The sequence below is a fragment of the Ambystoma mexicanum genome, chromosome 12 (assembly GCF_040938575.1).
Source record: "Ambystoma mexicanum isolate Mex_15411 chromosome 12, UKY_AmexF1_1, whole genome shotgun sequence".
Taxonomy (NCBI): Eukaryota; Metazoa; Chordata; class Amphibia; order Caudata; family Ambystomatidae; genus Ambystoma; species Ambystoma mexicanum.
The window spans coordinates 876,873,011-876,894,456 of record NC_090936.1 but is presented as its reverse complement, the minus strand read 5'-3'; the positions used below and the strand labels follow the sequence as shown (position 1 = coordinate 876,894,456).

Below are 21,446 nucleotides of genomic sequence, written 5' to 3'. Positions count from 1 at the left end.
GACATGTTAAACGCCCCGATCACAACGGAAGAAATCTAAAACGACCATATCCAAGATGAATGCAGGGCCGGCGCCAGGACTGGATGGGTATACTCCAGTTTTTTACAAAACTAATAGCAATTCGTTAGCACCCTAGTCAAACTCTTCAATTCAATCTTAGCTACTAGCCAGGCCCCACAGTCATTTACTGAATTGAGAATTATTGTAATTCCTAAAGAAGGCAAAGATATTACTGAATGTGCATCCTACCGCTCTGTCACTCATAAACGTAGATGCAAAGATCTACACAAGCATTCTTGCTACTCGTCTGGCCCAAATTCTACCGTAGCTAGTTCATACAGACCAGGTGGGCTACATCAGGGGCAGGCAGGGCGTGGACAATGTTCGCAAAACTCTTGACCTAATAGCCGCTGTCGACGAGAGAGTACTGTCCTGTCTTAATGTCTATCGACGTGGGGAAGGCGTTTGACAGAGTTGAAAGGCCTTTTCTGCATGGTTATGAGGTGGGCAGGATTGGCCGAGCTATGGATATCGGGAGCATCAGCCCTATACCGTAACACCACTGCTAAAGTTCTGATTAATGGTGTTGCATCTGAGCTCTTCAACCTAACACAAGGCACGTGACAGGGCTGTCCCTTGTCTCCTCTCTTGTACGCCCTGTTGGCCGAACCACTGGCACATGCAATTAAGACAAATACTCAAATTCACGGGGTCGAGAGGGGAGGGAAGGAACACAAATTAGCGCTATTTGCGGACAATATTTTCAGCATACATCTCCCAACCACTGGAATCAGTACCTGCCCTCTTTACTACCCTGAAGGAATATGGCACATTATCGGGATTCCAAGCAAACCTAAATAAAACAGTTGCATTGATGCTTCAGCCGAACGCAGTTCTCCCAGCTCAGTTGGTTGCAGAGTGGGGCTTCCAAATACAGACGGAGGGGGATAAAATACCTAGGACTAGAGATCACGAAATATTTAGCAAACCTATTTGACGCAAACAAAAGGCCTCTTTGGGACACCATTAAGGCTGATTTAGAGAGATGGTCCAAATTGGCGCAGTCCTGGCCTGCAAGGTTCACGTCCATTAAGATGAACGTACTCCCTAGATTTTTGTTTCTTTTTCAATCTCTCCCGGAAGCATTTCACGCTGAAGTTAAGCGGTCCCTCCTAGTATACTTGTGGGTGTACATGAATCCTCTGGTATCGTATGCGACCTTGATCACGCCAAAAGACAAAGGGGTATGGGATACCCGGATCTCTTTGAATACCATAGGGCCTCTCGATTCTGCATTTTAGCAGACCACTTGTAGGAAAACAAAGAGAAACAATGGTTTGAACTAGAAAACAAGCCATTTAAGACAGTAACCTTGGGTGAATGGCTATGGGTCCCATACCGGACCATGTCACGTAGAATCCGGGAGTACCCAGTCTTAATGGTACTGTGTTCCCTTTGGCGTCCCACACAATCCATGAAGGGGGTAACATCCTGGCCATCGCACCTCAGTTGCATATGTGCCCCTCCCATCAGAGATCAATTAATAGATGTAAGCTGTTTTCAGCCTCAATACGAAGAGGACCTGGTGAGAGCTGGGCATATGTCGAAGGAAGGTTCCTGCATGTCAAAGGAAGAGCTTGAGGAGGCACAGAAGGGTACCAAGATAGCACCACTTAAATTCTTGCAGTTGAGTGTTCTGCAAGACCTGAGTTGGGGAGTCTCCCTTCGGAAGCCTCTTACGGAGTTTGAGGGCATCCTTGCACAACCCAGTACTCAAACTAAGTGGGACAAAAAACTAGAGCTTCATGAGCAACCAGACATATGGGCGGTGATATATAGGATGGTGTTGAGTACATGTATGTAATACAAGATGCACAATTGGAGACTATTGATGAGGTGTTACCTGACTCCACAACGGCTATCGAAAATGTTCCCAAGGATATCACTGCATTGTTGGAAGGGGTGTGGCGAAACAAATGATTATTGGCATCAATGGTGGGGGTGTGTAAACGTGCAGATGTACTGGAAAGAGGTCTTGGGTTGGATGCAGGCCATAGATGGCATTTCCCAGACATTGACCCCACTATTGGTTCTATTTGGTATAGAGGCTGATGCGGAGGGGACAAGTACAATCCTTTCCCACATGCCCAGAAACTTGATGTTAGCATTACGCGTTTGTCTGACAGTCAAATGGAAATGCAACACTCTGCCCACGAAAGGGGAATGGCTCACGAAGTCACACAATATATATCAAATAGAAAGTATCACTGAAGCCCTGTTGGAATCCCAATCTCACATAGACATGATTTGACTTCTCTTTCTGTAATATTATACTGAATATAGATGCGCATTGTATGGGTGGGAGGAGAGGTAAGCGAGGGGGAACCCATTAACGATTCTTAAGGTCTACGCAGTGCTTGTTGTTCTCTTCGACTCTGCAGGGCGGCGTAGAACAATATAATGTGGAAATGGTACATGACAACTACTTAAGTGCATCGGTTAACTAATAATGAGGAGGTGAGAGCAACAATGTGAAAAGTGCGTTTTTTTCGGGGTGTTTTTTTGATGTGCGGGGGGAGGGAACAGGGTAGGAAAAATGTAAATGGTTGCTGGTGCAAAATAACACCAGTTAGGGGATGATAGTGGGCAAAACTGTCAGGCGAAGATATCATCTGTAGAGAGTGCTTTTAAGACTGCAAAGGAGCTGAAAGAAAGAGAGGAAAAGTGAAATGTGTGTTTTTTAAATTTTTTATTTCGATGTTATTGATCCTACATCCTATTACCACTGCCTCAGTGATATAATCTTGTGTATGGTGATGATTTTGTATTTGTTGAAAAATCAATAAAATACGGTTTTAAAAAAAAAAAAAAAAGGGTAGGACACTACAGATACATCCATAGTAGAGACTTTATTTTTATATCTCTATTTTCCCATGTATCCTGGTACATGCAAGCAAATAATATAATTTTTTCGCCAGTGGAACATGCCTTTTGAAATGCAGCTTATCGTCCATGCCTTTATTTTTGTAAAAGTATTTAAAAATTGACTGCTCTTAATTTTTTTTTTTTTTTTTTTACAGCCAAAGTTTTCTTGTAAAGAATGGGATCCAAACTTACCACCGTGGTGTCTACCAAATCCACAGTATTTGGCACCAGAGTACATACTGTCAGTAAATTGTGAGACAGCCAGCGATATGTATTCTTTGGGAGTCGTCATACATGCTGTTTTTAATAAAGGGAAAGCAATATTTGAAGTAAATAGGCATGATATTTATAAAAGTTTCAGCAGACAACTGGACCAGGTACACATTTATTTAAATCTACTTTTATAATTATTTTATATTGCTATAATTGTGTTAAAACACATGTCTCCATTATGCTGATTTACTTGTCTTCATACCTTTATGCATGTCTTCCTCTCTTTCAAGTAAAATAATTGTTAAAACAAAACCATGTTAAAAGAAAAGCTCAGTGCAACATCTTGCCTTTAAAGTTCAACACTCTATCGTAACACAAACTTGTAAAACTATATTCCGTCTTATCCTTTGAAGTTTATTTAATTTCATCTTGGATCGTGAGATCACTCAAAGGGTTGCTCCTGATTTCTCTTTCAAGTTTTTCTTCACCAGTTTTTACCTCTCCTTTTAATTGTGTGTCTTGTTCTGGTTATTTGTCTCCCTTATTGTCTCCCTTATTTCATCACTCAGTTATTGACCGTCCTGCTCTTGAGAACAGTATTTCGAAGGGATTGTGTCCTCCGACGTATTCCTCATCTTAGATATATCCTTCCAGCTCTGCTGGCCTCGGAAAAATTTTTCTCCAGAGGGCGCTGCGCGTCGACGTCCCTCGAGTCGATGTCCTTCGACAGCCGCCGTATCGACGCTCGACGTCATCCTGCCTATAAAGGCCGCGCGCAGCGTCCGTTGCTCAGTTCCGTTTTTCCGCGCTACTCGGTGCCTCGGAATACCGTTGCTCAGTTCTTAGTCAGAAATCCTATTTACCTCGAGTTATTCGATCCGTACTCGATGGCTTCCTCATCGGAACCGACAACTCCTCGATCCGGCTTCAAAAAATGTCGAGATTGTGGGAAAAAGATGTCGTTGACCGATCCTCACAGAAATTGTCTGTGGTGCTTGGGAGCCGAACACCATTGTTCGGAGTGCGAGGACTGTATGTCCATGACAGCTAAGGCCCTGAAGGAGCGTAGGGGGAAGCTGGAGAAAGGTAAGACTTTTAAAGCTTCTTCTTCGTCGACGAAGTCGAGACATTCGTCTCCTCGTCACCATTCGCGCTCCAGGTCTCGGAGTGGGTCTCATCACTCCTCGAGATCGAAGCACTCGAAGAGGAGACGTCGAAGATCCCCTTCTCCGTCTTCCTCTTCCTCTGTTTCGCCAAAAAGAATCCCTTGCCCCACGAAACATAGTTCCCGGGCTGAATGGGAGGAATTCAGAAAAAATATGATGAGCGTCTTCGAGAAAGCGGCCTCGACCCCCTCGAAGACTGCCGAGAGCGATGCTCTGGTTGAAAGACCCGAAGGTCAAAAACGCCGCGAGTCGCAGTACCCGGCGAAAGAAACCTCTCGAGCGCGTCTCGAACCCTCGAGTAGGACTATGACCTCCAAACCTTCCTCGAAGGTTCCGTCGACGCCGTCGACGAAGGTTCCGTCGAGGTCGATGTCTTCGACGCCGTTGTCGAAGGGACCTTCGACACACGGGTCTGTCGACTCGACGCCGGCCTCGACACCGACGCCGAGAAAAGTCACGGTGACCACACATCCAGTGACGATCCCCAGGCCCTCGACGTCGATGGCGTCGATATTGTCGAGTAGAATTCCAATTCTGTCGAGGTCCTCGAGGCCTCCACCTCTGTTTTCGACGCCACGCTCGAAGCCTTCGACGTCGGCGTCGACGACATCGACGTTTTCGATGCCAATAATGACAAGTTCGGCACCCTCTGCCTTGGAAATGGGATTTACTCCCTTTATGAGTTCAGAACAATTGAGAACTATATCCTCAATTTTAGAAGAGGGTGATTTGTCTGAACAAGACACATTTGAGTTACAGGGACCTGTAACCCCAGTTAGAGAGGAATTTTCCTCTGAAGAGCGCAGATTAAAGGATCTTCATGATTCTTTACATGAGGCAAGTGGGTCAGACACTTCCCCTGAGGTGGATTTTGCTAAGCCAGACCCGGGGGAGCATGCTGAAACCCCTACAGAGCCTTAATGGCCAGGATTACAGAGTTCATGGGGTGGTCTACACCTTCACAATCTTTCCAGCAAGATGACCTCACGGATATTCTTGACAAAGGCCCACAAGAGGATCCAGTGGTGCCCTTTCATAAAGCTCTTCAGAGAAAGATCATGACAAACTGGGAAACCCCAGATGTAATACCAGCAGTAAATAAAAAACTGTCTGCAAAGTACAGGGTATCTTCCACAGACCCAGAGTTCTTGTCTAAACATCCATCCCCAGAAAGTCTGGTGGTACAAGCAGCATCCTCTACCGATGTCAAGACGGCTTATCCTACAGTCCCACAGGACAGGGACGATAAAAAATATGATGCTATGGCAAAGAAAGTCTTTTCAGCATGTAGCATGGCGTTAAAGTCTGTTAATGCTACTTGCACCCTTGCTAGGTTCAGCCATACATTTTGGGAGTGTGCTTCTACAGCGACTGACTGCATCCCGGAGGGAGAAGAAAGGGATGCGTTCCTGAATATTATACAGGACGGTAAAGACGCTATGTGCGAATCCCTCCAGACGGGCATTGATTCGGCTGACAGTATCAGCAGAGCAATGGCGGCAAGTACATCAACCAGGAGGTTCGCTTGGTTGAGAAAGTCGGGTTTTGCCCCAGATGTGCAAGCCAGGCTCTTGAACATGCCATTTGATGGCTCTTCTTTGTTCGGGAAAAAGGCGGATGACAGTTTAGAGAAACTGCAAACTTCAAAAGCAGCAGCAAAATCCCTAGGAGCTGCAATCCGTCAGACTCCTTTTCGTCCCACAGGAACCTCTGCGAGGGGCAAGTCCTTTCGCTTCTACTCCGCATTCGGAAGAGGTAGAGGACGACCGGCTCAAAGGGGTCAAAGAAGAACTACCCGAGGTGGACGGGGTAGATATTCTAAAGCCGCAGCAACAGCAGGTGCCTCTTTACCATCGGCATCTGCATCAGCCGCCCCAAAACCACTCTGAGGACTTCCCTCACAGGACACCTATAGGAGGCAGATTGACTCAACATCTGACGGTATGGCAGGCTATCACGTCAGATGCTTGGGCATTGGAAACAGTCGGCCAAGGTTACTGCCTGCCTTTCCTACGTATACCTCAGAGTCATCCACCGGGGATCAGCTCTCAGAAAGCTCCAGATCCGCTCCTCTTGCAGGAAATTTTGGACCGGCTAGAGAAAGGTGCCATAGAACCGGTACCTGTAGCGGAGAGGAACAAGGGCTGGTACTCCCCTTACTTTCTCATTCCGAAGAAAGACGGAGGACTGAGACCCATCTTGGACTTGCGAGAATTGAACAAATTCCTCAGGAAAGACAAATTCAAGATGGTCACTCTTTCTCAGATCCTCCAGGCCCTTCAGTTTCAGGACTGGTTGGTATCTCTGGACCTTCAGGACGCTTATTTCCATGTGCCTATCCATCTCAAACACAGGAAATACCTGAGGTTCGCAATTGGCAACTCTCACTATCAATTTCGAGTACTGCCTTTTGGGCTGACCTCCGCCCCGAGGGTCTTCACCAAGTTAATGTCAGTAGTGGCTGCAAGTCTAAGGAGGGAAGGGATTCACGTCTACCCCTACCTGGACGATTGGCTGATCAGGGCTGTTTCTCCGGAGCAAGCTCAGATCCAGCTAAATCACGTGTGCTACTCCCTTCACAAGCTGGGCTTCTCCCTCAATTTAAAGAAGTCTCAAATGATACCATCGCAGAGATTCCAGTTCATAGGAGCGATCCTGGATACTTCCCTGGGAAAAGCCTCGCCACCAGAGGTGAGGGCTCAAGATATTCTACAGATGGTTACCAAGTTCCAACATGCCCAACGTCTCCCAGCCTTCGACTTTTTGAGGTTGCTAGGCCTCATGGCATCCTGCATTTTCCTTGTGCCAGAGGCTCGCCTGAGAATGAGATCGCTCCAGTGGGCACTGAGGACTCAGTGGTCACAATTCTCAGGGAGAATGACAGATCTTCTTCAGGTTCCCGGCAGGGTGGCTCGAGACCTTCAGTGGTGGGCCTGTCAGGAGAACATTCTGAAAGGAGAACAGTTTTGGCAACCCTGGCCGGAGATAACAGTAGTCACGGATGCCTCACTCACGGGGTGGGGAGCCCACGCCAACGACTTGACCATCAGCGGTCGTTGGTCTCCATCGGAGTCCAGACTACACATCAACCTGTTAGAGCTGAGAGCCATCAGACTTGCGTTGAAGGCTTTCCTGCCAGCTGTACAAGGGAAGAACGTCCTGATAATGACGGACAACACGGTGGCCATGCATTACCTCAACAAAAGAGGAGGCGTAGGATCACTACCCCTGTGCAGAGAGGCGATGCAGCTCTGGTTTTGGGCAATCCAAGAAGGAATCTCTCTATCGGCAGTTCACCTAGCCGGAGAGAAGAACTTGACAGCGGACGCTCTGAGCAGGCAGAACACAGTCTCCCACGAGTCGGAGCTAGCTCAGGAAGTCCTTCAAGAGATCTTCGCCCTTTGGGGAACCCCTCAGGTAGATCTGTTCGCCACCAGCCTAAACAGGAAATGCGACCTGTTCTGCTCAAGGGAATTTCCTCCGAGAGGAGCTCTGGGAGACGCGTTCATAGTGGACTGGGAGTTTCCGCTTCTGTACGCGTTCCCACCGGTCCCTGTCATTCCTCAAATGATCAGGAGGTTGAGAAGATTCCGGCGAACCATGATCCTAATTGCCCCGGATTGGGCCAGGAGAACGTGGTACCCGGACCTTCTAGACTTGTCCATCTGCCCTCCAATTCGACTTCCTCTCAGAGAGAACCTACTCTCACAGAAGGGAGGTCAGGTTCTCCATCCAGACATCAAAACCCTCAACCTTCACGCTTGGCTTCTGAACGGCTGAGGTACAAGGATTGGGACCTCCCTGATGATGTTATGGAGGTGTTGCTTTCGGCAAGGAGGCCAGCAACAAAGTCTTTATACCGCTGCCGTTGGAACAGATTTTGCAGCTGGTGTAGAGAACAGAATATCGACCCATTTTCATGTGGTACACCAATGGTTTTGTCCTTCCTACTATATTTGGCAAATTCAGGCCTTCAAGTTGGCACCATTAAGGGCTATCTCGCAGCGCTATCTATCTTTAAGCGTACTGCGGAGGAACCATCCTATTTCAAATTACCCTTGGTAATACAGTTTCTAAAGGGGTTAACCAATGTTTATCCCCCAAGACCATTCCAAGTTCCCCTATGGGATTTAAACTTAGTACTAACTTTCCTGATGGGTACACCTTTCGAACCTCTCCATTCTTGTTCGTTAAGATTCCTTACCCTTAAGACTGTTTTATTAATAGCACTTACATCTGCTAGAAGGGTGAGCGAATTACAAGCTCTTTCTTGTAAACCCCCTCATACAATCTTTCACAAAGACAAAGTTGTCCTGCAAGTGAAGCCTAATTTCCTCCCAAAGGTAGTTTCTGAATTCCATATCTCTCAGAAGATTACCCTACCATCTTTCTATCCTCCTCCTCACCCGGGGAAAGAGGAAGAGAGGTTACACAGACTAGACCCTAGGAGGGTTTTAAGTTTTTACATTAGTAGACTAGCCAGGATAAGACAGGCAGACCAGCTGTTTGTAGGTTACGCAGGTCACAAGCTGGGGTTACCAATAACTAAGCAGACCATTTCCAGATGGATCATTCTAGCCATTCTGGAATGTTATAAACTGGCAGGGAAAGAGCCCCCTCAAAACCTTAGGGCTCATTCGACCAGAGGTATTGCAGCTTCATCGGCCCTCAAAAGAGGCGTGCCGATTAAAGACATATGTGCGGCCGCTACATGGTCGTCTGTCCATACCTTTACACGTTTTTACAATCTGGATTCCTCCTCTAGTCAAGAGACTAGGTTTGGAAGGGCTGTACTGCATTCTATTCATCAATAGAAGACAGCGTGAAGTCAGTACTCCCTCCTCCGAATATAGAATACTGCTATGGGAGCCTATCTAAGATGAGGAATACGTCGGAGGACACAATCCCTTCGAAGAACAAGTTACTTCTTACCTTGTAACGTTCTTTCGACGGGATGTTCCTCCAACGTATTCCTCATCGACCCTCCCATCCATCCCCGCAGTTCTACTTCCCTTGTTGTTGCAGCTTACGCTCCTTCAGGGTGATTAGTCTAGTCCAGACAGTAATACTGTGGGCTACAAAACGGAACTGAGCAACGGACGCTGCGCGTGGCCTTTATAGGCAGGATGACGTCGAGCGTCGATACGGCGGCTGTCGAAGGACATCGACTCGAGGGACGTCGACGCGCAGCGCCCTCTGGAGAAAAATTTTTCCGAGGCCAGCAGAGCTGGAAGGATATATCTAAGATGAGGAATACGTCGGAGGAACATCCCGTCGAAAGAACGTTACAAGGTAAGAAGTAACTTGTTCTTCTGAGGCTTGTGGAATCTGCTTAGATCACATGCTGTGCATAGGCCGACATCTAGTGGAAGCTGCGGAGTATTACAGTTGTTGTTTTCAAACACGAAAAGGGACGTCAACAGGGCGTCCCAGTAGTACTATCCCTACTGTGATGTCCACTGTACCCATGATCCCTCACGCGTCTAGGTCCCTCAGATTGTTTTTTTCCGCCATACTAGACGGACGCATATAGCGGAGTTCCTTTCAGCGGTAAGCCATTGACTTTATTAAATTACAATAGTTTTTCTTTCTATCCTTTTTTTCAACTGCCGTAACACTACACCGAGGAAGGAGAAAGAATACTGCCGTTGGAGACCATTGCGGCAGACCGTACGGCCTTGCAAGGCTGCCCCGGGCCTCTGCTCAGACAGTAGGGAGAGAGGGGGGAGGCCATTGTTAGGCCATTCTAGAATACATATTCTCCCCTTCCTACACTTTGTTCGCCCAGCTGCCATCTCCTTTACCCAAAAATATGGAAAACACTCCATTTAAGTTTTGCCCTAAGTGCAACCGTAAATTCCCCTGGGAGAGACCACGTAGAAACGTCTTGTCGAGCGTGCAGGCTCTTCAAGTCTAAGACGTTGAAGGACCATTCCACCAAGTGCTGGGCCCACCACGCCAGGCAACTCGAGGCCATGGAGTTAGAAGGAGCTTTCAGCGATGGCAGCGACGCCAGACTTTCTGACGGCGGTGGCACCTGAGTAGCTTAAGCTACCCAAGCGCAGGCCCCCGACCCCGTAGGACAGGCCGGAGGCCATGTTGTGGGGACTGCACCCGGCGGCGGGAGACCTTCAAAAGCACACACCACAAAACACACAAGCCCCAGTCAACATTCGACAGATGAGTCGAATACTCGACAATGTTCGACACCCCGTGAACGGTCCACCGAGTCCCGGTCCTCTGGGCAATCTCGTTCGAGATCGCCACACGACAGGGCTAAGACGTCGAAAGATGGCAAGGTTGTCAAACGCAAAACTAACACACCTTCTGAAGGTCATTCATCAGTGGACGAAACCTCGGCCCCCACACTCGAAGTTCAACGTTCTTCATCTAGTAAAACATCAGGCCCCAAAAAGTCTGTCACACACTCCTCTGGGCCCCAGGGTGGGGAAAAACACCAAAAATCCTCTAAGACCCCTCATAGGGACAAGAGCCCTACTAAGGACAGGCCTTCACAAACGGGTATTTTATCCAAGCCCATAGAGAAAACTAAAGACTCTAGGCCAAGGCTTATACCTCCTACTAATGAGGACATGGGTATTCACAACACTGTAATCCCAAATTCAAAGGAATGGTCTTCGCAAGATATTGACAGTCATGCAAAGAATTACCTTTATGGTGAATTTCTTTGAAAAAAATCCAGATTACCTTCAAAGCTTTCAGACCACCCCTCCCACCTCAGCCCCTTCTGGCTCTCAACCCTCTCTCTCTCAACCCCCTACCAAGAGGGCTCGTTCAGATGTCCCCACACAGGGCAGAATTATAGATCTATATGACCCTGAAATGGATCCAGAAGACCAGGATGATCTTTCATTTGTGGAAATATCTGACTCTCAAGTTATTGATGAGGACACAGACAAACTTTGTCATGGGGACGATGAAGACCCAGACCAGGAGACGAACATGTATGCTATAGATTCTCCTATTAATCAGGACCCTCCAGTGGTAGATTCCCTGGTAGACAATAAAACCCTCCTCAACAAAGTCTTAACCAAAGCGGCAGAACGTTTCCGCATTGACACACAGGAGGTACAGGAGGACAGAGACTTCACTGAACAATTATTGGGAGACAAGAAGACTGTAGTGCAGATTATCTCACTGCTGAAATCTGTGCAACGCAGAATCCAACCTTCTTTGGAGGCACCGAATCTCACATGGGCTGTTAACCTGCGTGTTGAAAAACTGTTCAGGCTTGCACCCTCAGACCCCCTGTACACAAGAGGGCAGTTCAAACCAGACTCTTTGGTGGTTACCACCACACGAAAGAGAGAAGGCACACCACTTGCTTCCTCCGAGGCTCCTCCGGATCAGGAGAGCAAGAAAATGTATGCAATGGGCAGGAAAGTAGCCCCTTCTGCAGCCTACCAAGCTAGAATAGCGAATAATGCAACACTTTTGGCAAGTTCCACTGCCATAAGTGGGAGGAGGTTTCCGCGCTACTCTCATCCGCACCTGAGCCACTTAAATCTCAATTAGCTCAGGTGGCAGCAGACGGAAGAGCTGTGTCTACTTGTCTCTTCAAGTCATATTTTGATGCGGCTGACAATGCAGGGAGAGTTATCGCAGAGGGCACTATTATAAAGAGGCATGCATGGCTTTGCCAATCAGGCTTCAGGCCAGAAACTCAGGCCACCTTAATTAATATGCCAGTGAAACCTGATGTGTTCTTCGGCAAGACTTTAGAAGACGCACTTAAGATAGCAAAGGTTGAGTATGACACTCTAAAGTCCTTAGGTCAGCTCACAAACAAATCCACAGGCCAAAGAGGTAACAGTAATTGTCGCCGCTTTTGGGGCCAAAACTCTGAGGGGATCAGGATACAACCAAGGCCAAGGTTCCTATGGCAACAACCAAGGACAAACCTTTTACGGGCTATCCACAAGGACAACGTAGAGGTCCTGGTAATCGGGGTAGAGGCCCAGCTCGAGGTGTCACCCCACCTCAGAGCAAGTGACATTCCGTTCCAGGTACCCTCCCATGCATCTCCAGTAGGAGGACACATTTCCAACTTCACCCAAGCATTGGAGGGTATCATCTTGGACAGTTGGGTGCTGTTCACGGTAGCAGGGGGCTAATGCATAGAACTTCTTCAATGTCCTTGCGATCACCCCTCGATACAAAAGGTCCACTCAGAGGAACATCAGCGGATCCTTCTAGAAGAAATAACAGCGCTTCTATTAAAGGATGTCATAGAAGAGGTGCCAGCTAACCAGGTAAACAAAGGAATTTATTCAACTTACTTCCTTGTGCCAACAAAAGACCTAACTATGCACCCAGTATTAGATTTAAGGCCTGCGAACAAGTATGTCAAGACACAAAAGTTCTGCATGGCTACGCTACAAGAGGTTATTACGCTTCTAAAAAAGGGGATTACATGGCAACACTGGATATAAAGACGCCTAGTTTCATATTCAATGTTCCCAGCGCACAGAATATTCTTGCGTTTCAAGATAGCGAACCAGCACTACCAATTCAAGGTGCTGCCCTTCGGAATAGCCTCAGCTCCAAGGGTATTCACTAAGGTACTGGCGGTGGTGGCAGCGCACCTGCGCAGGGAGGCAATCCCAGTGTACCCTTACTTGGACTGGCACATAACAGGGGAATCACCTCTGATTTGCAGACAAATCATCCAAACAACTATCAACCTCCTCTTCCAATTGGGCTTCTCAATCAACGTGAAACAATCAAGCCAAGTGCCAAGCACTTCTAAACAGTTCCTAAGAGCTATCCTAAACACAGAGGAAGGATTGGTCTTTCCCTCAGAGGAAAGAATAAATAATTTGTTACTGCAAAAACCACATTATCAGGCCGGCCGCCAGATAAGGGTACGCAAAACAATGAGTTTGATTGGCATAGTGGCATCTTGCATATACCTGGTTCCTAGAGCGCCTGCGTATGCGTCCCATACAGGAGTGGTTGGCGAAACAGTGGTCTCAGGCAAGCGGTCAGTGGGACGATCTAGTGGTCGTTTCGCCAACACTGGTACAAAATGCTGGTGGACGATAGAAAACCTGACGAAGGGGAAACCCTTCTACGACCCACAGATACAAGCAGTGGTCACAGTAGATGCCTCGCTGGCTGGGTGGGGAGCTCACTACCTTTATCAAACAGCTCGGGGTCGGTGGTCTCACACTGCAGCTCAGAACCACATCAATGTGCTGGAACTTCTGGCAGTATTGAAAGCTCTCCAGGCGTTCGAACCCCATTTAACAAACCTGTCGGTGCAGATCCTGGCAGACAGCACCACAGGGATGTTTTATATCAACAAACAGGGGCGTACGTGCTCTCCAAATCTATCCAGACTTGCACAGAAAATCTGGAAATGGGCACTCAGACGGAAAATGTTCCTGACATCACATGTTCAGGGGAACTCAACGCTCTAGCAGACTCATTGAGCAGAGATCCCCCACCAGAGGAACACGAGTGGCGTCTACATGAAGAAGTCGTAGAACACCTCTTCTCTCAATGGGGTTTTCCAACTATAGACCTATTCGCCGCAAGTGAAAATTGTCAATGCCCAGACTACGGGTCCAGGTTCCCCCAGCCAGGCTCCAAGGGGAACACCCTATGCATGAACTGGTCAGGGAAGTTTGCTTACGCTTTCCCCCCTCCCCCGACTCCTCTCATGAGGAAGGTGGTGAATAAGTTGCACAAGGAACCGATAACGCTGATCCTTGTTGCTCCTATGTGGGCAAGACAGCCGTGGTATCCACATCTGCGCAGATTGGCTATGTGCGAACCCATCGAACTCCTGTGCCAATACAACCTACTCACCCAGCACGGAGGATTAACAGTGCACCCACAACCACACTCTAAGAACTTGGCAGCATGGCTCCTGAAGTCATAGAGTTCGGACATCTCAATCTACCGCAGAGATGTATGGGTATCTTTAAATAGTCAGGGAAACCGAACACGAGGCACTGTTACTATGATAAATGGAAACAATTCGTAATTCGGTGCCAGAATAAGCGAGCCAACCCCGTTGATTGTACTTCTTCTAATATTCTAACCTATATGCTCCACTTACTGGATGCAGGGTTAGTGTTTAACTCGCTAAAGGTACACCTGGCAGTTTTGTCAGCCTACACCACTTCCCATGACAAGGTCTCATGGTGGAAGTTACCTGTAGTCAAAGCATTTATGGAAGGGGTAAAGAGGCTCCACCCTCCAATTTCTAACCCACCGCTAGGTTGGGACCTTAATGTGGTACTCGCTAAGCTCCTGGGACCTCAGTTTGGGCCTATGCACTAGTCTAGTCTCAAACACCCGACTTATAAAACTGCCGTCTTAGTAGCCATCACTTCCATAAGAAGGGTCAGTGAAATCCAAGCTCTGTCAGTAGAGGATCCTTTCGAATGGATTGTGTCCTCCCACGTATTCCTCATCTTAGATCTATCTTAGATATATCCTTACCTTCAGCTTTGCTGCTTCGGAAATTTTTTCTCTCTCTCCACCAGAGGGCGCTCCACTCGAGGCGACGGCGTCGATGTCCCTCGGCGGCATCCGTCGAGTGTCGACGTCATCCATAGTATAAATGCCTCGAGCGCGCCCGTTGGCCTCAGTTACGTTTTTTCCGTTAGCTTCGCTTTGGATCGAAATAAAACGGCGCTTCAGTCTTAAGTGATTATGTCGTCTTCCTCGAACCCATCTACTCCGAAAACGGGGTTTAAGAAGTGTCTAAGGTGCGGCAGAAAAATGTCGCTGACCGACACTCACCGTAACTGCCTCTGGTGTCTCGGGTCCGAACATCGGATTGATGACTGCGGTTCGTGCCAATCCATGACCCACAAGGCCTTGAAAGAAAGACGAGGTAAACTGGCGGTGGGGGAGGAATCCTCGAAGTTATCTTCGTGAGGGAAGAAAGACTCGGCTGAGTCTTCGGCAAAACACCATAAAAATTCATGATCGAGGAGTAGATCAAGGAAGTCCTCTTCTTCGTCCAAAAAGGCGAAAAAGAGACGACACCGATCTCCCTCTTCTTCTTCTTCCTCGACTTCGGAGGAAGTTATTACTTGTCCAACTAAACACGACTCCCCTAAAAAGTGGGAAGCGTTTAGAGAGTCCATGATGAAAATTTTTGAGAACGCGGCCCAGACCCCCTCAAAAATGTCTGTTGAAGGTCATGCCTCTAGTCACAAAAGTGACAGAGGAAGGTCTAAAACTAAGAAGTCCGACAACAAATTGTCGAGGGTGTCTTCTAGGGACTCTTCCCAGACACCTAAAAAGACAGACTCTACGAAAAAGACTTTCGATGTCGGTAAGTCATTAAAGACTTAGACGAAAACATCTTCGAAGCCTCTGTCGAAGGCTGTCTAGTATAAAGGGTCGACGACCCAACAGAAAAAAGTCACGTCAAATATTTTATCGACGACCTCGAAGATTTCTTCAACGGCGTCGAGTGTTTTCGAAGACTACTTCGACAACATCGACTGCCTCGAACATTCCTTTGACGCCATTTGTAGTGCCTTCGAAAAAATCGAAGAATACCTCGACAACATTGAAGGTAACGGCCACGACTTCGACGCCATCGACGCTTCTGTTGACGTCAACACCAGGGTTGAAACATATTCCTGAAAAAATATTTCACCCTGAAAACAGACATGATTTTTTCCATACTATGTCATCTGTATATGGAGAAATGTCTTCTGAAAATGAAGAATATGAACAACAAGATGAACCTGAGATTACATCAGCAGGGGTAAAATATGGGACAAGAGATGTTCCAGAGGAATTAATAAATCCTCAATCAAAAATGCAGGATTTGTATGAATGTTTACAGTCTGCAAGTGGAATAGACACATCTCCTGAATATGAATTTGAGAGACCAGATCCAGCAGAACAGGCTGATCTGGGTTACAGAAAACTCATGAATAGAGTAACAGAGTTTATGGGGTGGGGTAATAATGCACCTGTATACCAGGATGATGACAAGCCAGATATTTTGTCAGGAGGTCCTCAACCAGACCCCATACTTCCTTTTCATATTGCCCTGCAAAGGAGAGTAAATGCTTCTTGGGAAAGACTGGAATCTAGTCCAGCAGTAAATAAAAAATATGTGGCAAAATACAGGCCTTGTAACTGTGACCCAGAGTATTTGAGTAAACATCCTTCTCCTGAGAGTCTGGTAGTTCAGGCAGCCACATCAACAAAAAATGCTGCATACCCCACTATTCCGCCCTGATAGGGATGACAAGAAAATAGATACTTGGTCGAAAAAGATCTTTACATCAGGGAGCATGGCTCTGAAGTCTACCAATGTATCTTGTACATTGGCTAGATTTAATTATACTCTGTGGGACTGCATGTCAGCGGCAGCTCAACACATCCCGGAAGGAGAGGAACGTGATGGTTTCCTATCCATAATTAAGGATGGTAAGGAGGCTTCGGGAGAATGCCTTCAAGCAGGTTTGGACACTGCTGACAGTATCAGCAGGTCCATGGCATCTAGCGCAGTGCTACGCAGAATTGCGTGGCTAAGGAAGTCAGGTTTTGCACCAGATGTTCAATCTAGACTCCTTAACATACCATTTGATGGCTCGACGTTGTTTGGCAGCAAGGCGGATGAAAGTTTGGAGAAGCTGCAGACCTCCAAGGCAGCGGCAAAGTCACTTAGTGCCGCTATACGACAACCTCAGCAACGCCCCTACACAGGCTCATCTTCCTGGAGGGGTCGTCCCTTTCGTTTTTACTCCTCATTTGGGAGAGGAAGGGGACAGGCCAATCAAAGAGGGCAAAGAAAATTTCCTCGGGGGTGAGGAAGAGGCACTAGATCTGCCCCAGCAGTGCATCTGTCCCTTCAGCCGCTGCTGGAGCTGCCGCAAAACCACTCTGTGTTTTTGACTCACAAGACCCCAGTGGGAGGCAGGATCTCACAGCATCTGAAAGAATGGTGGGGCATTACTTCAGATGTTTGGGCACTGGAAACAGTATCCCAAGGTAACTGCCTTCCGTTTCTAAAGAAACCTCAGAATCACCCACCGGACTACAACTCTACCAAAAATCCAGACCCGCTCCTGTTGCAGGAAGTTTTAACCCTGCTACAGAAAGGTGCAATAGAACATGTACCTGTAGCAGAGAGGAACAAGGGTTGGTATTCCCCATATTTCCTCATTCCAAAGAAGGACAGAGGACTGAGACCCATCTTGGACTTGAGAAACTTGAACAAGTTCCTCAGGAAGGACAAGTTCAAGATGGTCCCTCTTTCTCAGATCCTTCAGGCTCTCCAACTTCAAGACTGGTTGGTATCATTGGACCTTCAGGAGGCTTACTTTCATGTGCCAATCCATCTCAAGCACAGAAAGTTCCTGAGGTTCGCGATTGGCAACTCTCACTATCAGTTTCGAGTTCTGCCTTTTGAGTTGACCTCCGCCCCAAGAGTTTTCACCAAGTTGATGGCAGTAGTGGCAGCAAGTCTCAGAAGAGGGTGGATTCATGTCTACCCCTATTTGAATGATTGGATGATCAGGGCAGGTTCTCCAGAACAAGTCCAGGATCATCTATCCAAGCCTTGCCACTTCCTTCACAAACTAGGGTTTTCTCTGAATTTAAAAAAGTCAAACATGATACCATCACAGAGCTCCAGTTTATAGGAGCAGTCTTGGATACTCGTTCGGGCAAAGCCTCGCCTCCTGAAGAGAGAGCTCACCACATTCTGCAGATGGTGACAACATTCCAGAATGCCCAGTATCTACCGGCCTTTGATTTTCTCAGGTTGCTCGGCCTTATGGCATCCTGCATTTTTCTGGTGCCAGAGGCCAGATTGAGGATGAGATCCCCCCAATGGGCCCTCAGGACTCAATGGTCCCAATTTTCAGGGGAAATGACCGATCTCTTACAAGTTCCAACCAGAGTAGCTAAGGGCCTACAATGGTGGGTTTGCAAAGAACACATCTTCAAGGGACAATCTTTTTGGCAGCCATGGCCGGAGATCACTGTAGTGACGGACGCCTCACTCATGGGGTGGGGAGCCCACACCAACGATCTGACAATCAGCGGTCGTTGGTCTCCATCGGAGTCCAGACTACACATCAACCTTTTGGAGCTGAGGGCGATCAGACTAGTGCTGAAGGCCTTCCTGCCCTCTGTACGGGGAAAGAATGTCCTGATCATGACGGACAACACAGTGGCCATGTACTACCTCAACAAGAGAGGAGGAGTAGCGTCACTGCCACTGTGCAGAGAGTCAATTCAGCTCTGGTTCTGGGCAATACAAAAAGGGATCTCTCGATCTGCCATTCACCTAGCAGGAGAGCAGATCACAGCGGCGGACGCTGTGAGCAGGCAGAGTACAGTCTCTCACGAGTGGGAGATAGCTCAGGAAGTCCTTATGGAGATCTTCGCCCATTGGGGAACCCCTCAAGTGGATCTGTTCGTGACCATTGTCAACAGGAAGTGCGAACTGTACTGCTCAAGGGAATTTCCCCGAGAGACGCTCTAGGAGACGCATTTGTAGTAGAGTGGGAATTTCCTCTTCTATATGCGTTCCCTCCAGTCCCTGTGATCCCTCAGGTAATCAGGAGGTTGAGAAAGTTCAGGAAAACAATGATCCTAATTGCCCCGGATTGGGCCAGGAGAACGTGGTACCCGGACCTTCTCGACATGTCCATCTGCCCTCCAATACGTCTTCCAAAAAGAGAGGATCTTCTCTCGCAAGAGGGAGGTCACGTTCTCCATCCAGAGGTCAACATACTCAACCTTCACGCATGGCTTCTGAGAGGTTGAGATACAAGGATTGGGACTTTCCGGATGATGTTATGGAGGTGTTGCTTTCGGCCAGAAGGCCAGCAACAAAATCTTTGTGATGGTGTTGTTGGAATAAATTCAGTAACTGGTGCAGGGATAAGAATGTGGATCCTTATGAATGTGACATTCCAATGGTATTATCTTTTCTATTACATTTAGCTAATCTAGGGCTCCAGGTTAAGACAATAAAAGGATATGTAGCAGCGCTAGCTATCTTCAAGCGCTCATCAGAAGAAAGATCTTATTTTAAGATACCCTTAATAATACAATTTCTAAAAGGTTTAAACAATGTTTTTCCACCAGTACCTTATCAAGTTCCTGTGTGGGATTTAAATTTGGTACTTACATTTCTGACATGTGCACCCTTTGAGCCTTTACATTCTTGTCCGTTAAGGCTTCTTACATTAAAAACTATACTTTTAATTGCATTGACATCAGCCCGAAGAGTAAGTGAGTTGCAGGCACTTTAGAGTGGTCCTCCTCACACCATCTTTCATAAAGATAAAGTTGTCTTTCGAGTTAAACCATCTTTTCTGCCAAAAATAGTTTCAGACTTTCATCTGTCACAGAAAATAATTCTACCTGCGTTCTACCCTCCTCCTCACACATATAAGGAAGAGGAAAGACTGCATAGGCTAGATCCCAGAAGGGCTCTAAGCTTTTACATCTCAAGATTGTCAAAGATACGTCGGTGTGATCAACTTTGTGTGGGATACACTGGCCGTAAATTGGGACTAGCCGTAACCAAACAAACATTATCAAGGTGGATAATTTTAGCCATAACAGAGTGTTATAGGCTAGCCGGAAAAGATCCCCCTGAGGGCTTAAGAGCCCATTCAAATAGGGGCATAGCAACTTCAACAGCACTTAAGAGGGGTGTCCCTTTGCAAGATATTTGTGCAGCAGCCACATGGTCATCCATGCATACTTTCATCAAACATTATGCTTTGGACTCAATTACATCTCAGGGAGGTTTATTTGCCAAATCTGTACTACATTCGGTACATGACTAAAAGGCATCTGTACTCCCTCCATCCAATACAAAACTGCTTTGGGAGTCTATCTAAGATGAGGAATACGTGGGAGGACACAATCCATTCGAAGAACAAGTTACTTACCAACTGTAACGTTCTTTCGATTGGATGTTCCTCCCACGTATTCCTCATCGACCCTCCCATCCTACCCCACAGTACAGTTTACGTGGTTTACACTCTAAATTCTTTCAAGGCTTGGGTCAATAAGAGGCACGCCTTTGTTTATAATACATGGGCTCTGATACAAAAAAACAGAACTGAGGCCAACGGGCACGCTCGAGGCATTTATACTACGGATGACGTCGACACTCGACGGATGCCGCTGAGGGACATCGACGCTGTCGCCTCGAGTGGAGCGCCCTCTGGTGGAGAGAGAGAGAGAAAATTTCCGAAGCAGCAAAGCTGAAGGTAAGGATATATTTAAGATGAGGAATACGCGGGAGGAACATCCAATCGAAAGAACGTTACAGTTGGTAAGTAACTTGTTCTTCTTTACTCTACATAAGGACAAACTGGTTTTACATACTCACCCTAGGTTCTCACCTAAATTCATTTCCAAATTCCATGTAAACCAGTCTGTTGCACTACCGGCTTTCTTCCAGGAACCCAAAAGCTCTCGTAAGGTAAAACTCCACACACTAGATGTGAGGAGGGCGGTCCTCCACTACATAGATAAGACCAGACGGCTTAGAAAGACAGATCATCTGTTTGTCTCCATAGCGCCAGGCAGAGAAGGGGATTGCATCTCTAAGAATGCCATCTCTAGGTGGAAAGTCGGATATATCCAACTATGCTATTCCCTATCAAATAATACATTGCCTTTTACGCCAAGGGCCCACTCCACAAGAGGTACTGGAGCCACTCTGGCTTTCATTGCAAATGTCCCCTTAGACAGTATTTGCAAAGCAGCTACTTGGAGCTCTATACATACTTTCACTTAGCACTTCTGCATTGACACTCATTCCAAGACAGATACACAAGTGGGACAAGCGGTTCTAAGACATCTATTGGCTCATGAACCTTCTCACATCCCACCTTTTCTTCCACTGCTCGCTAATCTATGCACAGCATGTGATCGAAGCAGATTGCACAAGCCTCAGAAGGGACACATTACTCGACGTAATCGTATTTCTGATGCTTGTATCTGCTTAGATTTACATGCGACCCACCCTTTCTCCCCTCGGAGAGAAGGCGCATGGATACTTATGAGCGTGTCTGATACGTATCTGCTTCGATACAACTGTACTTGCGCTACACCTCATGCTACCTCATGTCAGAAAAATAACAATTTGAGGGACCTCAACGC

The 21,446-nt window shown here is 47.2% G+C and overlaps 1 protein-coding gene across 2 annotated transcripts in view; it reads left to right on the top strand.

The window, feature by feature from the left end:
• SCYL2 (SCY1 like pseudokinase 2) overlaps positions 1 to 21,446 on the top strand; it is a 1,629,773-nt gene that overhangs the window by 317,307 nt on the left and 1,291,020 nt on the right. For both annotated transcript variants that reach the window (XM_069629360.1, XM_069629361.1), the window contains exon 6: positions 3,081 to 3,302. In XM_069629360.1, the coding sequence (XP_069485461.1) occupies positions 3,081 to 3,302 (222 nt within the window). The remainder of the gene's footprint in view (positions 1 to 3,080; positions 3,303 to 21,446) is intronic.